Below are 15,402 nucleotides of genomic sequence, written 5' to 3'. Positions count from 1 at the left end.
CACTCCTGTTACTTTTCAAAATAGCTATTTGGGTTGCAAGATACAGTTCCCTCTTGCACAAACCGAGAGAGAGAGACTGAAGAGAAAGAGGCAGACAGACAGACAGATGGAGCCAGTGTACCTGAGCTGCAGAGGGACTGCGAGGACTTGGACTCTGTGATGAGGGTGAGAAGGTTGGCTGCTGCTACCCAGCCATCTTTGTTGCTCCCCAAGTTTCTAACAAACCACTGTCCGTCATCTCCCTCTTTAATGAGCTGCACCATGTCTCCACTCTTCACTGACAGGTCCTGAGGTCCTCCTTTCTCCTTCTCATAGTCCACCACCACTGTGAACCTGTCGCCGACAGCCTGGGGTCACAGGGTAAAGGGCAAAGTTCATATGTTTGCGTCCAGTGTGTCATGTTACCATGTGTGTTGCTAGGGAATAACAAGTAACTTTCACAACATGTTGTAGACATGTTGGCGACCATGACTCACCAGCTTCCTGCCTCCCTCATCCTCAGGGTCAGAGTTCATGGGGTCCTCGGCGCTAGAGTACCCATCATGCACTTCTGGCACGTCCATGGAGAAAGAGGCCTTGTTCCAACCTAGGGGGAGGAGGGAAGGAGAGTAGGAAAGAGAGAAGGAGAGTAGGAAAGAGAGAAGGAGAGTAATAGAATTCAGCAAACTCGATTTGATATCTAGATTAAGATTTAACAGTGGCACCAAAAATTCCAAGACACATCCAAGATAGATTGCAATTTAGAGAACGTTACTGTCATGGAATGTTTGATCCCAACATGGAGGATAGTTTGTCAAACTAGAGAAAGGGAGTGACACTCAAGAGGAAAGGAAGAGTGGATACTAACACAATCGTACACAAGACAAGGTGATATGTACAGTGATAGGGGACGTGTGTGGTGAGAACTTGATGCAAACATATCCATTGACAGAGTACACTGTAAATCCTCAAACAGAACCACAAGAACCAGATTAGAACCCAAAGAACGTGATTGAATAACCAAGAAGAACAGACGTGGAGTCCTAGCATCCAGTGAGACCTAGATCAATGCATTGTGATCCGTCAGAAACATAGACACACAGCAACCAACACGACAACACATGCCACAGAGAGAGACACACAGTTTGCCTTACAGTAAACAAACAACCCAAATCAGTATTTTCCGGCTGTGAATATCACACAGATATTCAACAGCAAATCTCAGAGAGAAGATTTGTCTGTGATTGTGGAACAAGCTAGTGATTTGTGACTATGTGTTGGGGGGTGTGTGGAAGAAGCAGAGCAGGGTCCAGGCCAACCACACAGTGCAGCAGCGTGTTCCTCCCAGGCATGTTGTCACACTACCTCTCCTTTTGGCCTGTAAGAGACTAGAGGTGCTGAGCCACTTGGCCCTGCTCAGAGTGATGTGAGGAGTCTGACCAGGCTCTGAGGAGAAGAAGAGCAGTCAGCAACATCGTCCAGGTGAACGCTGTGTCTGCCACTCAGGTGGCTTTGAAGTACACAGGTGTAGGTTGACTCATCCATCAAACTGTCTTACAAAGGCCTTTGAGACCAACAAAGCATGTCATAGATTTTTCACTTGTTTCAATCAAGACATTGTTGTATGCATCTTCTGTGTCAACGATCGTCAAATTTGAATTCTCTTATCTGGTTAATCTCCATGTTGCAGTCCCTCGTCAGTCCAGTGTCTTTAGCTAGACAGTACCAATGCACTCAGCGGGCCCTGGTGGCTGAATGTCTTACATTGATCTACCACAATTCATTCCCTCTCCAGTTTACTCAAATAATGCTTGCATGATGGTCACACAGAGATATATTTTGGGATGATGGGGAGTTGACATGGTGCTGAGATGACTACAGTGAGGGAGAGTCAGGATGGCTGGATGACTACAGTGAGGCAGGGTCAGGATGGCTGGATGACTACAGTGAGGGAGAGTCAGGATGGCTGGATGACTACAGTGAGGCAGGGTCAGGATGGATGACTACAGTGAGGCAGGGTCAGGATGGCTGGATGACTACAGTGAGGGAGAGTCAGAATGGCTGGATGACTACAGTGAGGCAGGGTCAGGATGGCTGGATGACTACAGTGAGGCAGGGTCAGGATGGATGGATGGATGACTACAGTGAGGCAGGGTCAGGATGGATGGATGGATGACTACAGTGAGGCAGGGTCAGGATGGATGGATGGATGACTACAGTGAGGCAGGGTCAGGATGGATGACTACTGCGAGGGAGGGTCAGGGTGGCTGGATGACTACAGTGAGGGAGGTTCAGTATGACTGGATGACTACAGTGAGGGAGGGTCAGGATGGATGGATGACTACAGTGAGGGAGGGTCAGGATGGATGATGGATGACTACAGAGAGGCAGGGTCAGGATGGATGGATGGATGACTACAGTGAGGCAGGGTCAGGATGGATGGATGGATGACTACAGTGAGGCAGGGTCAGGACGTATGGATGACTACAGTGAGGCAGGGTCAGGACGTATGGATGACTACAGTGAGGCAGGGTCAGGACGTATGGATGACTACAGTGAGGCAGGGTCAGGACGTATGGATGACTACAGTGAGGCAGGGTCAGGACGTATGGATGACTACTGTGAGGCAGGGTCAGGATGGATGGATGACTACAGTGAGGCAGGGTCAGGATGGATGGATGACTACAGTGAGGCAGGGTCAGGATGGATGGATGACTACAGTGAGGCAGGGTCAGGATGGATGGATGACTACAGTGAGGCAGGGTCAGGATGGATGACTACTGTGAGGGAGGGTCAGGGTGGATGGATGACTACACTACAGAGTCAAACACAGGTATGACATGGACTAGATAGAATACCTTTACACCCAAAGGGAGTTGGGTCACTCTTAATCTCGTGGCGTTTGGCTTTATGGTCAGGGCTAAGGAGGGATCCTGTCGGCCGAAGAACAGAGACAGGAGAGAAGGAAACAGAGAGAAATGATAAAGAGAGCAATAGAAAAACAGCTGTGAGAGAGGGAAGAGCTTCCTGAAACTGACTAGAATAATTAGCTACTTGCTAATACTATTGGAGACATCTAAATAATGAGGCTGGGGGACAGGCCTACTAAAACAGACACTAATTCTAATATTTGATGTATTAACCGCAAACTATACTGTAGTATACCTGGTTGAGAGAATACCATTGGTAATGTTAGACTTTTACCAGCAGGGTGAAGAAATTCTGCAAAGGAAAGCATGCCAAAATATCAGTCTTCAAAAGCCCTGATGCAGTCGACTACTGGAAAGGATGTGTCCTGTCTAAAATCATATCAGGGGGTTAGGTTAAGAGAGCTTGGGGTTGACTTCAAAATGGAGAACATATCTTTGCCATATATGATGACGACAACATGGGGGCTGCCTCCAGGACACTAGTGTTACCTTTCTGACTCTTCAGATTGCTGAAGCCTTGAAGGGTAAAACGCTTTTTAGCCACTGATGCCCTGTCAGTGGTGGGACTGGTGACTGTCTCCTCTACAACCACGGTAGAGAAAGAGGGACAGGAAGGAGAGACAGAGTAAAGTGGTTTGAAGAGGAAAAGAAGAGAAAGAAAGCTCAGATTAAAGGAGGAACAAGGAAGAAGGAAGTAGGAAAAGATTCAAGGACGGCTTGGCTACCTAACCAGACGAGGGGGGGTCACTAAAACTGCAACAGAAGTTTGCGTTCTTGTCATGAGCATTTGATAGAAGTAAAAAACATTTTCTTTACTCAACAAAATAGGGCAACTCACCTTTGTGTTTTGGGGAGGAGGGGGAGTTGGGGTCAGAGAAGACAGCATCTGTCTTCTTCTCATCTCCCTTCCTCACGCTCTTCTGACAGTTCCTAAATGGACTAAGAGGGAGAAACAAACAGGTGAAAAAGAGAAGAACCAACCATGTTGATTCCTTCTCTCTAACTGGCTCTAGCCATGGTCTCTCTGTAAAATCTGACCTGAGACACATCGGTGGGCTGTTGCTGGTTGGACTGGGAGACATTGTGTCTGACGCCTTCTTTTGACTAGATTCTGGAACAAATCATCACAGTTACTAACAGAACACAGACACAACAACAGAGAATTTAGCATCCAGATGTGTATCACCTCTGGAATGTGTGTGCGTGTGTCTGTAATGCCGCAGATCCCCCATCTTACCCCTGCAGGCCTTCAGCTGGCCAGTCAGAACCTTCCTGATCTCGTTCAACCAAGATGTTTTGATCTCAGGTGTCGCAGCCTGGATGATAAACACCTCCTCTCTGGAATTACACCAGATCTCAAACTTCTTGTTGTCACCCTTGGCGCTCTCCGTGATGCCCACCGCACTCATCTGTTTGAGAGAACCAAAGAATTATACACTTCGATTTCACTGTTGAACTCATAACATACTAAAGATCCAAGTAAAAATCCAAGGAGAGCCAGCCAGACAGCCAGCCAGACAGACTGGCAGACAAACTGCCAGAAAGTCAGTCAGGACATTGAGGAAGTGTTTGAAGCTGTACGAGGGGGCTTTCTTGTAACCCTCCCCCAGACAGTGAGCCAGCCAGCCAGACATTAACAGACTCACGTTGAGGGAGTGTTTGAAGCTGTAGGACGGGGCTTTCTCGTAACCCTCCCCATTCTCCTCCCGTCTCTTACAGAAGAGCAAGGCTTTTTCATGCAGGAACAGGTGTCTCTGCATGGGCTTGAAGCGGGCCAGGTCCTTGACCTTAGCGTGACCTTTCTTGTGTTCTGTCCACACGCTGAACGACCCCTGCATTAGCAGCCTGCCCAGCTCCGTCAGGCTCCCCTGGGGATCAATAAATTAACACAATCAATCACAAGTAGGACAGATAACTGAGCGTTGTCTGTGGTACAGAAGATGTTACACGGTTGGTTAACTTTTTCCTCTCCACCCTAAAGCATGAGGAGAATAGGGGTGTCGTGGTTAGCTGACCTCATATCCTGTGATGGCGATGAGGTGCATGGAGTCGTTGACGGCCTTCAGGATCCCCAGGATGGAGGACAGCGCCTCCTGCAGGTCCTCTGAACCCTCACAGCCCTTACTGTACTTCAGTAACTCCTTCAGTATCAGCTGGTATTTGGTTATCCTCTGGACTGGCTTGAGGAGGTACGAGTCCAACCCCAGTTTGTGTTCCAACTTTCTCTGGCACTCCTTCGTAAAAACAAACAATCACACATCAATAAAACATTTTTTTTTTTTTACAAGCTTACAGTATACTGAGCTTGAGGATCCTATCCAAGATACACTGAGGGCCCTGGAAGAAAGGTGAAAGGTTACCTGGAAGAAGGCGCAGTCGGAGCACTGTCTCCACAAGCTCTCGGAGCGAGGTTTGTTCTGACAGTACTTCTCATAGATCTGCAGGTCGCCCATCCTCTCCAGGAAACAGCGTCCCACCAGCTCAGGGACGTCTGTGTAGGTCTCCAGCTCCCTGAGGAATGTCCTGATGAGAGACACAGACAGACAGCGGGATACAGGTTAGTACTACCGAGGTTGGGAAGCACTGGGGGGGCTTGAGGTAATGTTAACCAAATGAAATATTGTTAAAATTGGACCCTATAAATCGATATGGTTGAATGAATGTGCCTCTTCTGTAACAGCTGTTCACAATGACAGGACATTTCTCAGTAAACATTATGTAACATGGGTGTTGCAGTGGAGTAAAAGTCACCTCTTGTGGAACTGGTAGATCTCTGGCATGTTTCCAAACAGGACATCCTTCCTGTTGAGCAGCGCACTGGGGAGGAGGTGGGCCATGGCTGGGTTGTCCATCTCTGCAGCATAACCCTGGAATAACAACATATACTAAAATGTTAACACAGGACAATCTGAAAATGCACATCTGTGATATGTTTTTGTTGAAAATTGACTTAAATATATATATTACTACATTTAGGACAGTAAGTGAAGTAGTGGCGACCTCTAGTGGTCATAAGTGACACACCTGCAGTACACAGAGTAGCTCCTCTACGTACGCCCTCTCAGTCTCCAACAGCTCGTTCATTACATGTCTGTAGGAACAGAACAACAACATTCTATTTAACATCAACATATTGTATTATTATTAGAGGTCGACCAATTATGATTTTTCAAAGCCGATATCTATTATTGGAGGACCAAAAAAGGCCGATACCGATTAATCGGACGATTTTTATATATATATTTGTAATACTGACAATTACAACAATACCGAATGAACACTTATTTTAACTTAATATAATACATCAATAAAATCGATTTGGTCTCAAATAAATAATGAAACATGTTCAATTTGGTTTAAATAATGCAAAAACAAAGTGTTGAAGAGAGTAAAAGTGCAATATGTGCCATGTAAAAAAGCTAACGTTTAAGTTCCTTGCTCAGAACATATGAAAGCTGGTGGTTCCTTTTAACATGAGTCTTCAATATTCCCAGGGAAGAAGTTTTAGGTTGTAGTTATTATAGGACTATTTATCTCTATACCATTTGTATTTCATATACCTTTGACTATTGAATGTTCTAATAGGTACTTTAGTATTGCCAGCCTAATCTCGGGAGTTGATAGGCTTGAAGTCATAAACAGCGCAATGCTTGAAGCACAGAGAAGAGCTGCCTGCAAATGCAGGAAAGTGCTGTTTGAATGAATGCTTACGAGCCTGCTGCTGCCTACCACCGCTCAGTCAGAGTGCTCTATCAAATCATAGACTTAATAATAACATAATAACACACAGAAATACATTAATATGGTCAAATCCGGAAACTATCATTTAGAAAACAAGACGTTTATTCTTTCAGTGAAATACAGAACCGTTCCGTATTTTATCTAACGGGTGGCATCCATAAGTCTAAATATTGCTGTTACATTGCACAACCTTCAATGTTATGTCATAATTATGTACAATTCTGGCAAATTAATTACGGTCTTTATAGGAAGAAATGGTCTTCACACAGTTCGCAACGAGCCAGGCGGCCCAAACTGCTGCATATACCCTGACTCTGCTTGCACAGAACGCAAGAGAAGTGACACAATTTCCCTAGTTAAAAGAAATTAATGTTAGCAGGCAATATTAACTAAATATGCAGGTTTAAAAATATATACTTGTGTATTGATTTTAAGAAAGGCATTGATGTTTATAGTTAGGTACACATTGGTGCAACGAAAGTGCTTTTTTCGCGAATGCGCTTGTTAAATCATCACCCGTTTGGCAAAGTAGGCTATGATTCAATGATAAATTAACAGGCACCGCATCGATTATATGCAAAGCAGGACAAGCTAGGTAAACTTGTAATATCATCAACCATGTGTAGTTAACTAGTGATTATGTTAGATTGATTGTTTTTTATAAGATAAGTTTAATGCTCCTTACCGTGGCTCTTTGCTGCACTCGCATAACAGGTAGTCAGCCTGCCACGCAGTCTCCTCGTGGAGTGCAATGTAATCGGCCATAATCGGTGTCCAAAAATGCTGATTACCGATTGTTATGAAAACTTAAAAATCGGCCCTAATTAAATCGGCCATTCCGATTAATCGGTCGACCTCTAATTATTATTTTGATAAACTATACCAAGTATGAAATATCTAACTATCTTTCTAACCATCTCTTTTCAATTGTGTTTCACAAGAGTATTAATTGATATAGTTTTTTTCATATTTATTTTTTTACCCCCTTTTTCTCCCCAATTTCGATCTGGTCTGATCGCTGCAACTCCCCAACGGGCTCAGGAGAGGCGAAGGTCGAGTCATGCGTCTCCCGAAACATGATCCGCCAAACCGCGCTTCTTAACACCTGCCCGCTTAACCTGGAAGCCAGCTGAACCAATGTGTTGGAGGAAACACCGTCCAACTGACGACCAAAGTCAGCCTGCAGGCGCCCAGCCCGTCACAAGGAGTCACTAGAGCGTGATGAGCCAAGTAAAGCCCCCCCCCGGCCAAACCCCCACCTTACCCGGACGACAATGGGCCAATTGTGCGCCGCCCTATGGGACTCCCAGTCACGGCCCGGTTGTGACACAGCCTGGGATCGATCCTGGGTCTGTAGTGACGCTTCAAGCACTGCGATGCAGTGCCTTAGACTGCTGCGCCACTTGGGAGGCCGTTCATTGATTTATTTTAAGGCATTTCAGGCTATAGTATGACATCATTGACCTTTGACCCCTGACCCTACCGTCGGAGCACAGCCAGGTTCTCCTCCTCCTCAGACAGAGAGCCGTGTCTGCTGCTGCCGTTCTGCACCTGGACCTCCACTATTCTGCAGTTTTCTACGTTCAAGATGTTGTCCTCTGCATTCCTCGTCTCTTGACTCCTGTGAGCTACAAGAAACAGAAAAACGGAACAAGAAATACTCATCTGAACTTCAAACAACCAACAAAAATGTCATTTCAATCAATCAATGATATATTGTCGGGGAATTAAATATTGTTTAAGGCGCAGTTCTTACATGCCACTAGATGGCAATGAATGGATCAGAAACAGGAGAGGCTGCTGCTGACCTGCAAAACAACTCATCAAAATGTAAAACTGACCCTTACCTCAACCAAACCCTAACCCAATTTGAACCTATTCTGAAACAAAATATTAGGAGTGTCCATATAGCCTTTTCCATCAGAACCAGAGAGGAAAGGGTAGAGTCAGAACCAGAGAGACAGGGAGGGAAAAGACAGAGAAAGAACCAGAGAGACAGGGAGGGAAAAGGTAGAGTCAGAACCAGAGAGACAGGGAGGGAAAAGACAGAGAACGAACCAGAGAGACAGGGAGGAAAGGGTAGAGTCAGAACCAGAGAGACAGGGAGGAAAGGGTAGAGTCAGAACCAGAGAGACAGGGAGGAAAGGGTAGAGTCAGAACCAGAGAGACAGGGAGGAAAGGGTAGAGTCAGAACCAGAGAGACAGGGAGGAAAGGGTAGAGTCAGAACCAGAGAGACAGGGAGGAAAGGGTAGAGTCAGAACCAGAGAGACAGGGAGGAAAGGGTAGAGTCAGAACCAGAGAGACAGGGAGGAAAGGGTAGAGTCAGAACCAGAGAGACAGGGAGGAAAGGGTAGAGTCAGAACCAGAGAGACAGGGAGGAAAGGGTAGAGTCAGAACCAGAGAGACAGGGAGGAAAGGGTAGAGTCAGAACCAGAGAGACAGGGAGGAAAGGGTAGAGTCAGAACCAGAGAGACAGGGAGGAAAGGGTAGAGTCAGAACCAGAGAGACAGGGAGGGAAGGGTAGAGTCAGAACCAGAGAGACAGGGAGGGAAGGGTAGAGTCAGAACCAGAGAGACAGGGAGGGAAGGGTAGAGTCAGAACCAGAGAGACAGGGAGGGAAGGGTAGAGTCAGAACCAGAGAGACAGGGAGGAAAGGGTAGATTCAGAACCAGAGAGACAGGGAGGAAAGGGTAGAGTCAGAACCAGAGAGACAGGGAGGAAAGGGTAGAGTCAGAACCAGAGAGACAGGGAGGAAAGGGTAGAGTCAGAACCAGAGAGACAGGGAGGGAAGGGCAGAGTCAGAACCAGAGAGAGAAAGACAGAGAAAGAACCAGAGAGACAGGGAGGGAAAGACAGAGAAAGAACCAGAGAGACAGGGAGGGAAAAGGTAGAGTCAGAACCAGAGAGACAGGGAGGGAAAGAGAGAAAGAACCAGAGAGACAGGGAGGGAAAAGACAGAGAAAGAACCAGAGAGACAGGGAGGGAAAGGGTAGAGTCAGAACCAGAGACAGGGAGGAAAGGGTAGAGTCAGAACCAGAGACAGGGAGGGAAAGAGAGAAAGAACCAGAGAGACAGGGAGGGAAAAGACAGAGAAAGAACCAGAGAGACAGGGAGGGAAAGGGTAGAGTCAGAACCAGAGAGACAGGGAGGGAAAGAGAGAAAGAACCAGAGAGACAGGGAGGGAAGGGTAGAGTCAGAACCAGAGACAGGGAGGGAAAGACAGAGAAAGAACCAGAGAGACAGGGAGGAAAGGGTAGAGTCAGAACCAGAGAGACAGGGAGGGAAAGGTAGAGTCAGAACCAGAGAGACAGGGAGGGAAAGGTAGAGTCAGAACCAGAGAGACAGGGAGGGAAAGGTAGAGTCAGAACCAGAGAGACAGGGAGGGAAAGGTAGAGTCAGAACCAGAGAGACAGGGAGGGAAAGGTAGAGTCAGATGGTTATGACCAGTGTGACATGTGGAGCAGAGTGTGGTACTCACAAGGAGGGGACATGGGGAACTTGATGATGGCTTCAGGCCTGGGAGCCACTGGCTGGACGGGCCGTGTCTGTTTGGCTGCCAGCTTCTTCAGACTGACCCTCCTCTTCTCAAACATCTCCTGCATGGACACCTGCTTTTGAAACACCTTCTCTACCTGCTCCTGTTAACACACACAGAGGGGAGGGAGGGTTAGATGCTGACATTTTAAGGGTGTAGCTCAATAGTCAAAAACGTCTTCCTCTCCTCGTCTCTATTCAATCGCTTGATTATACTTAAACCAGAAGTCTTTCTTGACCACGTTGAGAGGGGAGGAAAAACATCTCGACCTCCTGGTCAGGTCTCGTGTTCAAAACAACTGGCCCACCAAATACAATGTTTTCTCATGTAATGTATATCTGGTGCCTCCATGGGGCGCCACCTACCCTGAGCTCTGGATTGAGGATGGAGTCATAGTCCCTCCAGATGGCGTTGAGGTCGGTGATCTGGTGTTGGGCGGCCGTGTCCAGGTACTTCTCCAGCTCCTGCAGCGCAGCCTCTGCCCCGTCCTGAGACTGACATCTATCTACCGGCTGGGAGGCAAGGAGGTAGATCCCTTCCTCACACCACCTCGATGCCTAGGGAGGGAGGGAGGGGAGAGAGAGAGAGGGGTTCATTATACCACAGGTCAGAGGGAGAATGAATCCTTGACTGGCTGAACTCAAACCCTAACTCTTATACCTCTACACTTATCATACATCAGAAAGATTCCATCAGCTCTCACCTACTAGAGGGCTACATTGACCAATCACCCGGTTACTGATCCCCATCTAAACCAGGGGTTGCCAATGTTTCCATGACCCTACTTCTCCCCTCCAGCCCTCACCTTCTCCAGACAGTGGTGCAGCTCCATGACCCTACTTCTCCCCTCCAGCCCTCACCTTCTCCAGACAGTGGTGCAGCTCCATGACCCTACTTCTCCCCTCCAGCCCTCACCTTCTCCAGACAGTGGTGCAGCTCCATGACCCTACTTCTCCCCTCCAGCCCTCACCTTCTCCAGACAGTGGTGCAGCTCCATGACCCTACTTCTCCCCTCCAGCCCTCACCTTCTCCAGACAGTGGTGCAGCTCCATGACCCTACTTCTCCCCTCCAGCCCTCACCTTCTCCAGACAGTGGTGCAGCTCCATGACCCTACTTCTCCCCTCCAGCCCTCACCTTCTCCAGACAGTGGTGCAGCTCCATGACCCTACTTCTCCCCTCCAGCCCTCACCTTCTCCAGACAGTGGTGCAGCTCCATGACCCTACTTCTCCCCTCCAGCCCTCACCTTCTCCAGACAGTGGTGCAGCTCCATGGCCTTACTTCCCCCCTCCAGCCCTCACCTTCTCCAGACAGTGGTGCAGCTCCATGGCCCTCAGGAGGAGGACCTTCTTGGTCTTGAGGAAGGAGGTGACCTCATCACACACGGCCCTCAGCTCACTGCACTTAGGCAGGATGGAGTCCTCAGCGTAGTGAGCACTCTCAATCAGCCCATCCCCCTCAGTGGCCAGGGCCAGAGCCCAGTCCAACACATCCTGGAGAGAGAGACACACAGGCAGGTGAGAACACACACACACACACACACACACGACTACTACACAATAAAACAAAATAAATATGAACAAAGCAGTCATAATGGAAAGCCATTAAATCCATGTTACTTCCTAGTTGCCTCTGAAATAAGGACCTATACATAACAGCCAACTCCTCATTTTACACAACGTATACAGTCTGTAAAGATTTCACTGTGGATGTTCTGGGCCTTATCGCAGGCATTGTGGATTCAGTTCATGTCCATATATGTGATGGGAATGTAGAATGAGGGAGCAGGCTGTTTCTGTGGTGCAAAACCAGAACTAGCAGTAACACCATCCACTCTACCACCACCAAACCCAGCTGCAGAACCTCCCCCACACAACCCTCTCCCCCCGTACGCTCTTCCCTCCCTCAACACTGCTGCCCTGCAGCCCTGCAATGGTCTGGGCCATTGAGGGCAACAAGCTCTCTTTCGACATACACACACACACCATGTTTTCTAGTCACATAAGGACTACAGCAGTAATGTATGTGTGAACCAACCAATAGAGGTATGGTCCACTGCACGTGAGTCATCTGTAAAGTCAATACTGTCATTGAGATGAACAGGGTCTATAATGTACTGGGGTACAACGAGAGCGGAAACAGGATACGACCCATGTCAGCTGGTGGAATCTCATCATTTCAAGTTTCTACATTCATTTCACTCATCGTGTTTTGGATCTGTTAGACAAGTTGATGAGCTATGGGGAGGATGACGTGTGCTATTGGGATGAAGTGTGTGTGTGTCTTACGCAGGCCTTCTCCTCCTGGCTGTTGAGTTCTCGTAGGATGTGTTCTGCATGGGCGGGACTGATGCCAACCTCCGAGAACGTCTCTACCCGCTCTGACACCACATCCAGCTGGGCACGCACCTGAACACACATGGTGAGGGACAGGTAGTCAGAACAGACACACTCACATACTACACACACACACACAGACAGAGACACACGCACACACTACAAATTGACAAACAGTCACTGGGACTACATCTCCCATGATGCTCTTATGTCCCTGTTCCCCTCACCTCACGGAAGTAGTATTCAAAATGGCGGAGCTGCAGACACTGTTCCAGCTTGGTCTGGTGTCTCTCCCAGAAATCATCAAACGCTGTCTCTGTCTCATCCAGCTGGCCCAGCAGTCTACACACGGATGGAGGAAGAACGGTAGACGTATGAAGGGATGGAGAGAGAGAGATGGATGGAGGGAGAGAAAAATGGAAAGGGAATGAAGTGATGGAGGAGAGGAGAACCTGAGTCAAAGGAAAAAAAGCTAACAATGGTATTTCAGCTTGGATCTCAAAGTATCACTAAGTGAAACCAGAAGTACCTATTCATTGAAACCAAACCAAGTCCTGTGTTTAATCAAATCCCTTACATAACCTACTCCTCCAAGAGCAGAGCACTTTACAGTATAACCAACATAATGTTTTGGGTTATGAAACACTGCAGTTCTCTTTCCTTTGTTCTACCAATTATGCTCTGCAGCTGTGAGTGCTGCCACTATGCATCCTATCCCCATACTCCCAAAATACACCAGAATGGCACAGGGGCAGATTTCACTGCAGCGCGGCAGAACACAGCCTAGAAGGTTCAGGGTCATGGTGGGAGATGAGAGAGTAGAGTTCTAGGTAACTTCTAGCAAGACACACACCACCATTGTTACTAGAGAACATGAATCTTGACTGTTCCATAACCAGTTGGACCTCAGGATATCTCTGTCTTCTTTCCTATCTCTGTTGTTCCTACTGTACCCTGTCCCTTTCTCAACCTATTTCATTAGCATTAAAGGGACAGTTCACCCTAAAATTGATATGGCGCCAAACTTTCCCATTCATTTAGGATTGAGGCATACATACAGATTTAGTATGATCTAAACAACACAACTTTAGACCACTTCTGAGGTATGAGAGTACCTCTAAGCCTGACCCTTGACCCCTGTCCCTTCTGACCTCTGCACGGTGGCCAGGTTCTCCAGCTCGTCCTGGTTCATTGTATAGTCGGGTTCTCTCTGCAGGGGCTCGTTGATGCTCTCCAGGAGCCGGCCCCCCTGGCCCAGGGCCACACACAGGTCCCCCTGGGAGAGAGACAGGACATGGACACATCCGTTAGAGGGATCTACCATTGGACAGTACAGAGTATACAGTCTCAGCTACAGCCAAAGTCTGTTCTTCAGTATATCTTTCCCCTGAGAAACACAAACATCAGGAACAAACCAGGAATTGAATGTTTAATCGTGCCTTGAATTTCAAATTAATTGACCTCAACACTATCACTTAAAACATGGAGTTTTTGGTATAATAGTAATAGTCTGTATATTAATGACTTGGTCCCTCCATGCCCTTACCTTCATCTGTCCCTTCTTCTCGGTGTGTGTGGCCAGCAGGTTGGACGTGGCCTGGGTGTTGTTGGGTAGCTCGGTCTCGGCCAGCTCCGTCCCAAACGACTGCAGGGTCTGTGCCGTGGTCTTCACCATCAGAGCAAAGGCCTCGATAGCCTGAGGACCGGACAAACACAACCCAGTTGTGTCATCACTGGTTATAAACACACACACATCCCATTGAGATGGGGCGGACTAATGGGAGAGTTTAGAATGAGTTCAGTTCAGTGCGCAGATATCAGGTTAGGATTGGACCCTATGTATTCTGTCAGGGGTCTGGTGGGAAGGGTGTGGTAGTAGGGTACTCACGGTGCGGTGTGAGATCCAGGTCTCATGGCAGTAATCCTGGGTTCCTCCCAGCTCCTGGGGCAGCTGCGTCCGGTCGATGTAGGCATGGAGCTCCGTCACAGAGCTCAGCATCACCACCTGAGACATAGGGAGTCAACACACATTAACCTACATATGAGACGCATACAAACGTCCACTAACGTCCTCACATCAGACGAGCACGTGCACATGCATATAAAAAAACATACCGGCACCTTCATCTTGAACTCATCCCTGTTGAACTTGAAGAAGATGTCGGAGAGCGTCCGCTGGAATAAGGTGGAGGGCCGCAAGACCAGAACCAGCTGTAAATTCACTGGGAATGAGCCCTGTGGAACACACACATTCATTACTTTGTGTTGTTATTGTTGTTGTTGGGGGATAAACGTTCAGAAGTCTTAGGGAATTCATTGATACAAATTAAATTAACATACATACACATGCCTTACTGGAAAGAGTGGTAAATCAGGGTAGTGATTCATCTTGGTGAGCAAATCCAGTGGCCTTGTGTTTTAGGTTATTGTCCTGCTGAACTGAATCAGGTTTTCCTCTAGGATTTTGCCTGTGCTTAGCTCTATTCAGTTTATTTTTATCCTACAAAACTCCCTAGTCCTTGCCAATAACATGATGCAGCCACCACCATGGTTGAAAGTATGAACAGTGGTAGTCAGTGCTGTGTTGGATTTTCCCCAAACATAACGCTTTGTATTCAGGACAAAATTAATTTCTTTGCCACATTTTTTAGCAGTTTTACTTTAGTACCTTAATGCAAACAGGATGCATGTTTTGGAATATTTGTATTCTGTACAGGCTTCCTTCTTTTCACTCTGTCATTTAGGTTAGTATTGTGGAGTAACTACAATGTTGTTGATCCATCCTCAGTTTCCTCCTATCACAGCCATTAAACTCTGTAACTGTTTTAAAGTCACCATTGACCTCATGGTGAAATCCCTGAGCAGTTTCCTTACTCTCCGG

The 15,402-nt window shown here is 47.4% G+C and overlaps 1 protein-coding gene across 4 annotated transcripts in view; it reads right to left on the bottom strand.

The window, feature by feature from the left end:
* mcf2la (mcf.2 cell line derived transforming sequence-like a) overlaps positions 1–15,402 on the bottom strand; it is a 64,307-nt gene that overhangs the window by 2,037 nt on the left and 46,868 nt on the right. The window contains exons 6-29 of one of the 4 annotated variants that reach the window (XM_071329938.1): positions 14,637–14,756; positions 14,410–14,526; positions 14,068–14,217; positions 13,673–13,797; positions 12,749–12,863; positions 12,474–12,593; positions 11,487–11,678; positions 10,552–10,743; positions 10,130–10,289; positions 8,134–8,278; positions 5,934–6,000; positions 5,661–5,776; positions 5,270–5,432; positions 4,925–5,143; positions 4,556–4,777; positions 4,147–4,318; positions 3,948–4,020; positions 3,748–3,848; positions 3,399–3,491; positions 3,145–3,201; positions 2,838–2,912; positions 1,345–1,425; positions 477–586; positions 122–347 (exon numbers count right to left, since the gene is read on the bottom strand). In XM_071329938.1, the coding sequence (XP_071186039.1) occupies positions 122–347; positions 477–586; positions 1,345–1,425; positions 2,838–2,912; positions 3,145–3,201; positions 3,399–3,491; positions 3,748–3,848; positions 3,948–4,020; positions 4,147–4,318; positions 4,556–4,777; positions 4,925–5,143; positions 5,270–5,432; positions 5,661–5,776; positions 5,934–6,000; positions 8,134–8,278; positions 10,130–10,289; positions 10,552–10,743; positions 11,487–11,678; positions 12,474–12,593; positions 12,749–12,863; positions 13,673–13,797; positions 14,068–14,217; positions 14,410–14,526; positions 14,637–14,756 (3,211 nt within the window). The remainder of the gene's footprint in view (positions 1–121; positions 348–476; positions 587–1,344; positions 1,426–2,837; positions 2,913–3,144; positions 3,202–3,398; positions 3,492–3,747; positions 3,849–3,947; positions 4,021–4,146; positions 4,319–4,555; positions 4,778–4,924; positions 5,144–5,269; positions 5,433–5,660; positions 5,777–5,933; positions 6,001–8,133; positions 8,279–10,129; positions 10,290–10,551; positions 10,744–11,486; positions 11,679–12,473; positions 12,594–12,748; positions 12,864–13,672; positions 13,798–14,067; positions 14,218–14,409; positions 14,527–14,636; positions 14,757–15,402) is intronic. The other 3 variants (XM_071329939.1, XM_071329941.1, XM_071329940.1) reach the window with 3 other exon arrangements.

The sequence above is a fragment of the Salvelinus alpinus genome, chromosome 10, assembly GCF_045679555.1.
Source record: "Salvelinus alpinus chromosome 10, SLU_Salpinus.1, whole genome shotgun sequence".
NCBI lineage: Eukaryota > Metazoa > Chordata > Actinopteri > Salmoniformes > Salmonidae > Salvelinus > Salvelinus alpinus.
Note: the sequence above shows the minus strand (reverse complement) of the source record. Positions and strands in the feature narration are given on the sequence as shown.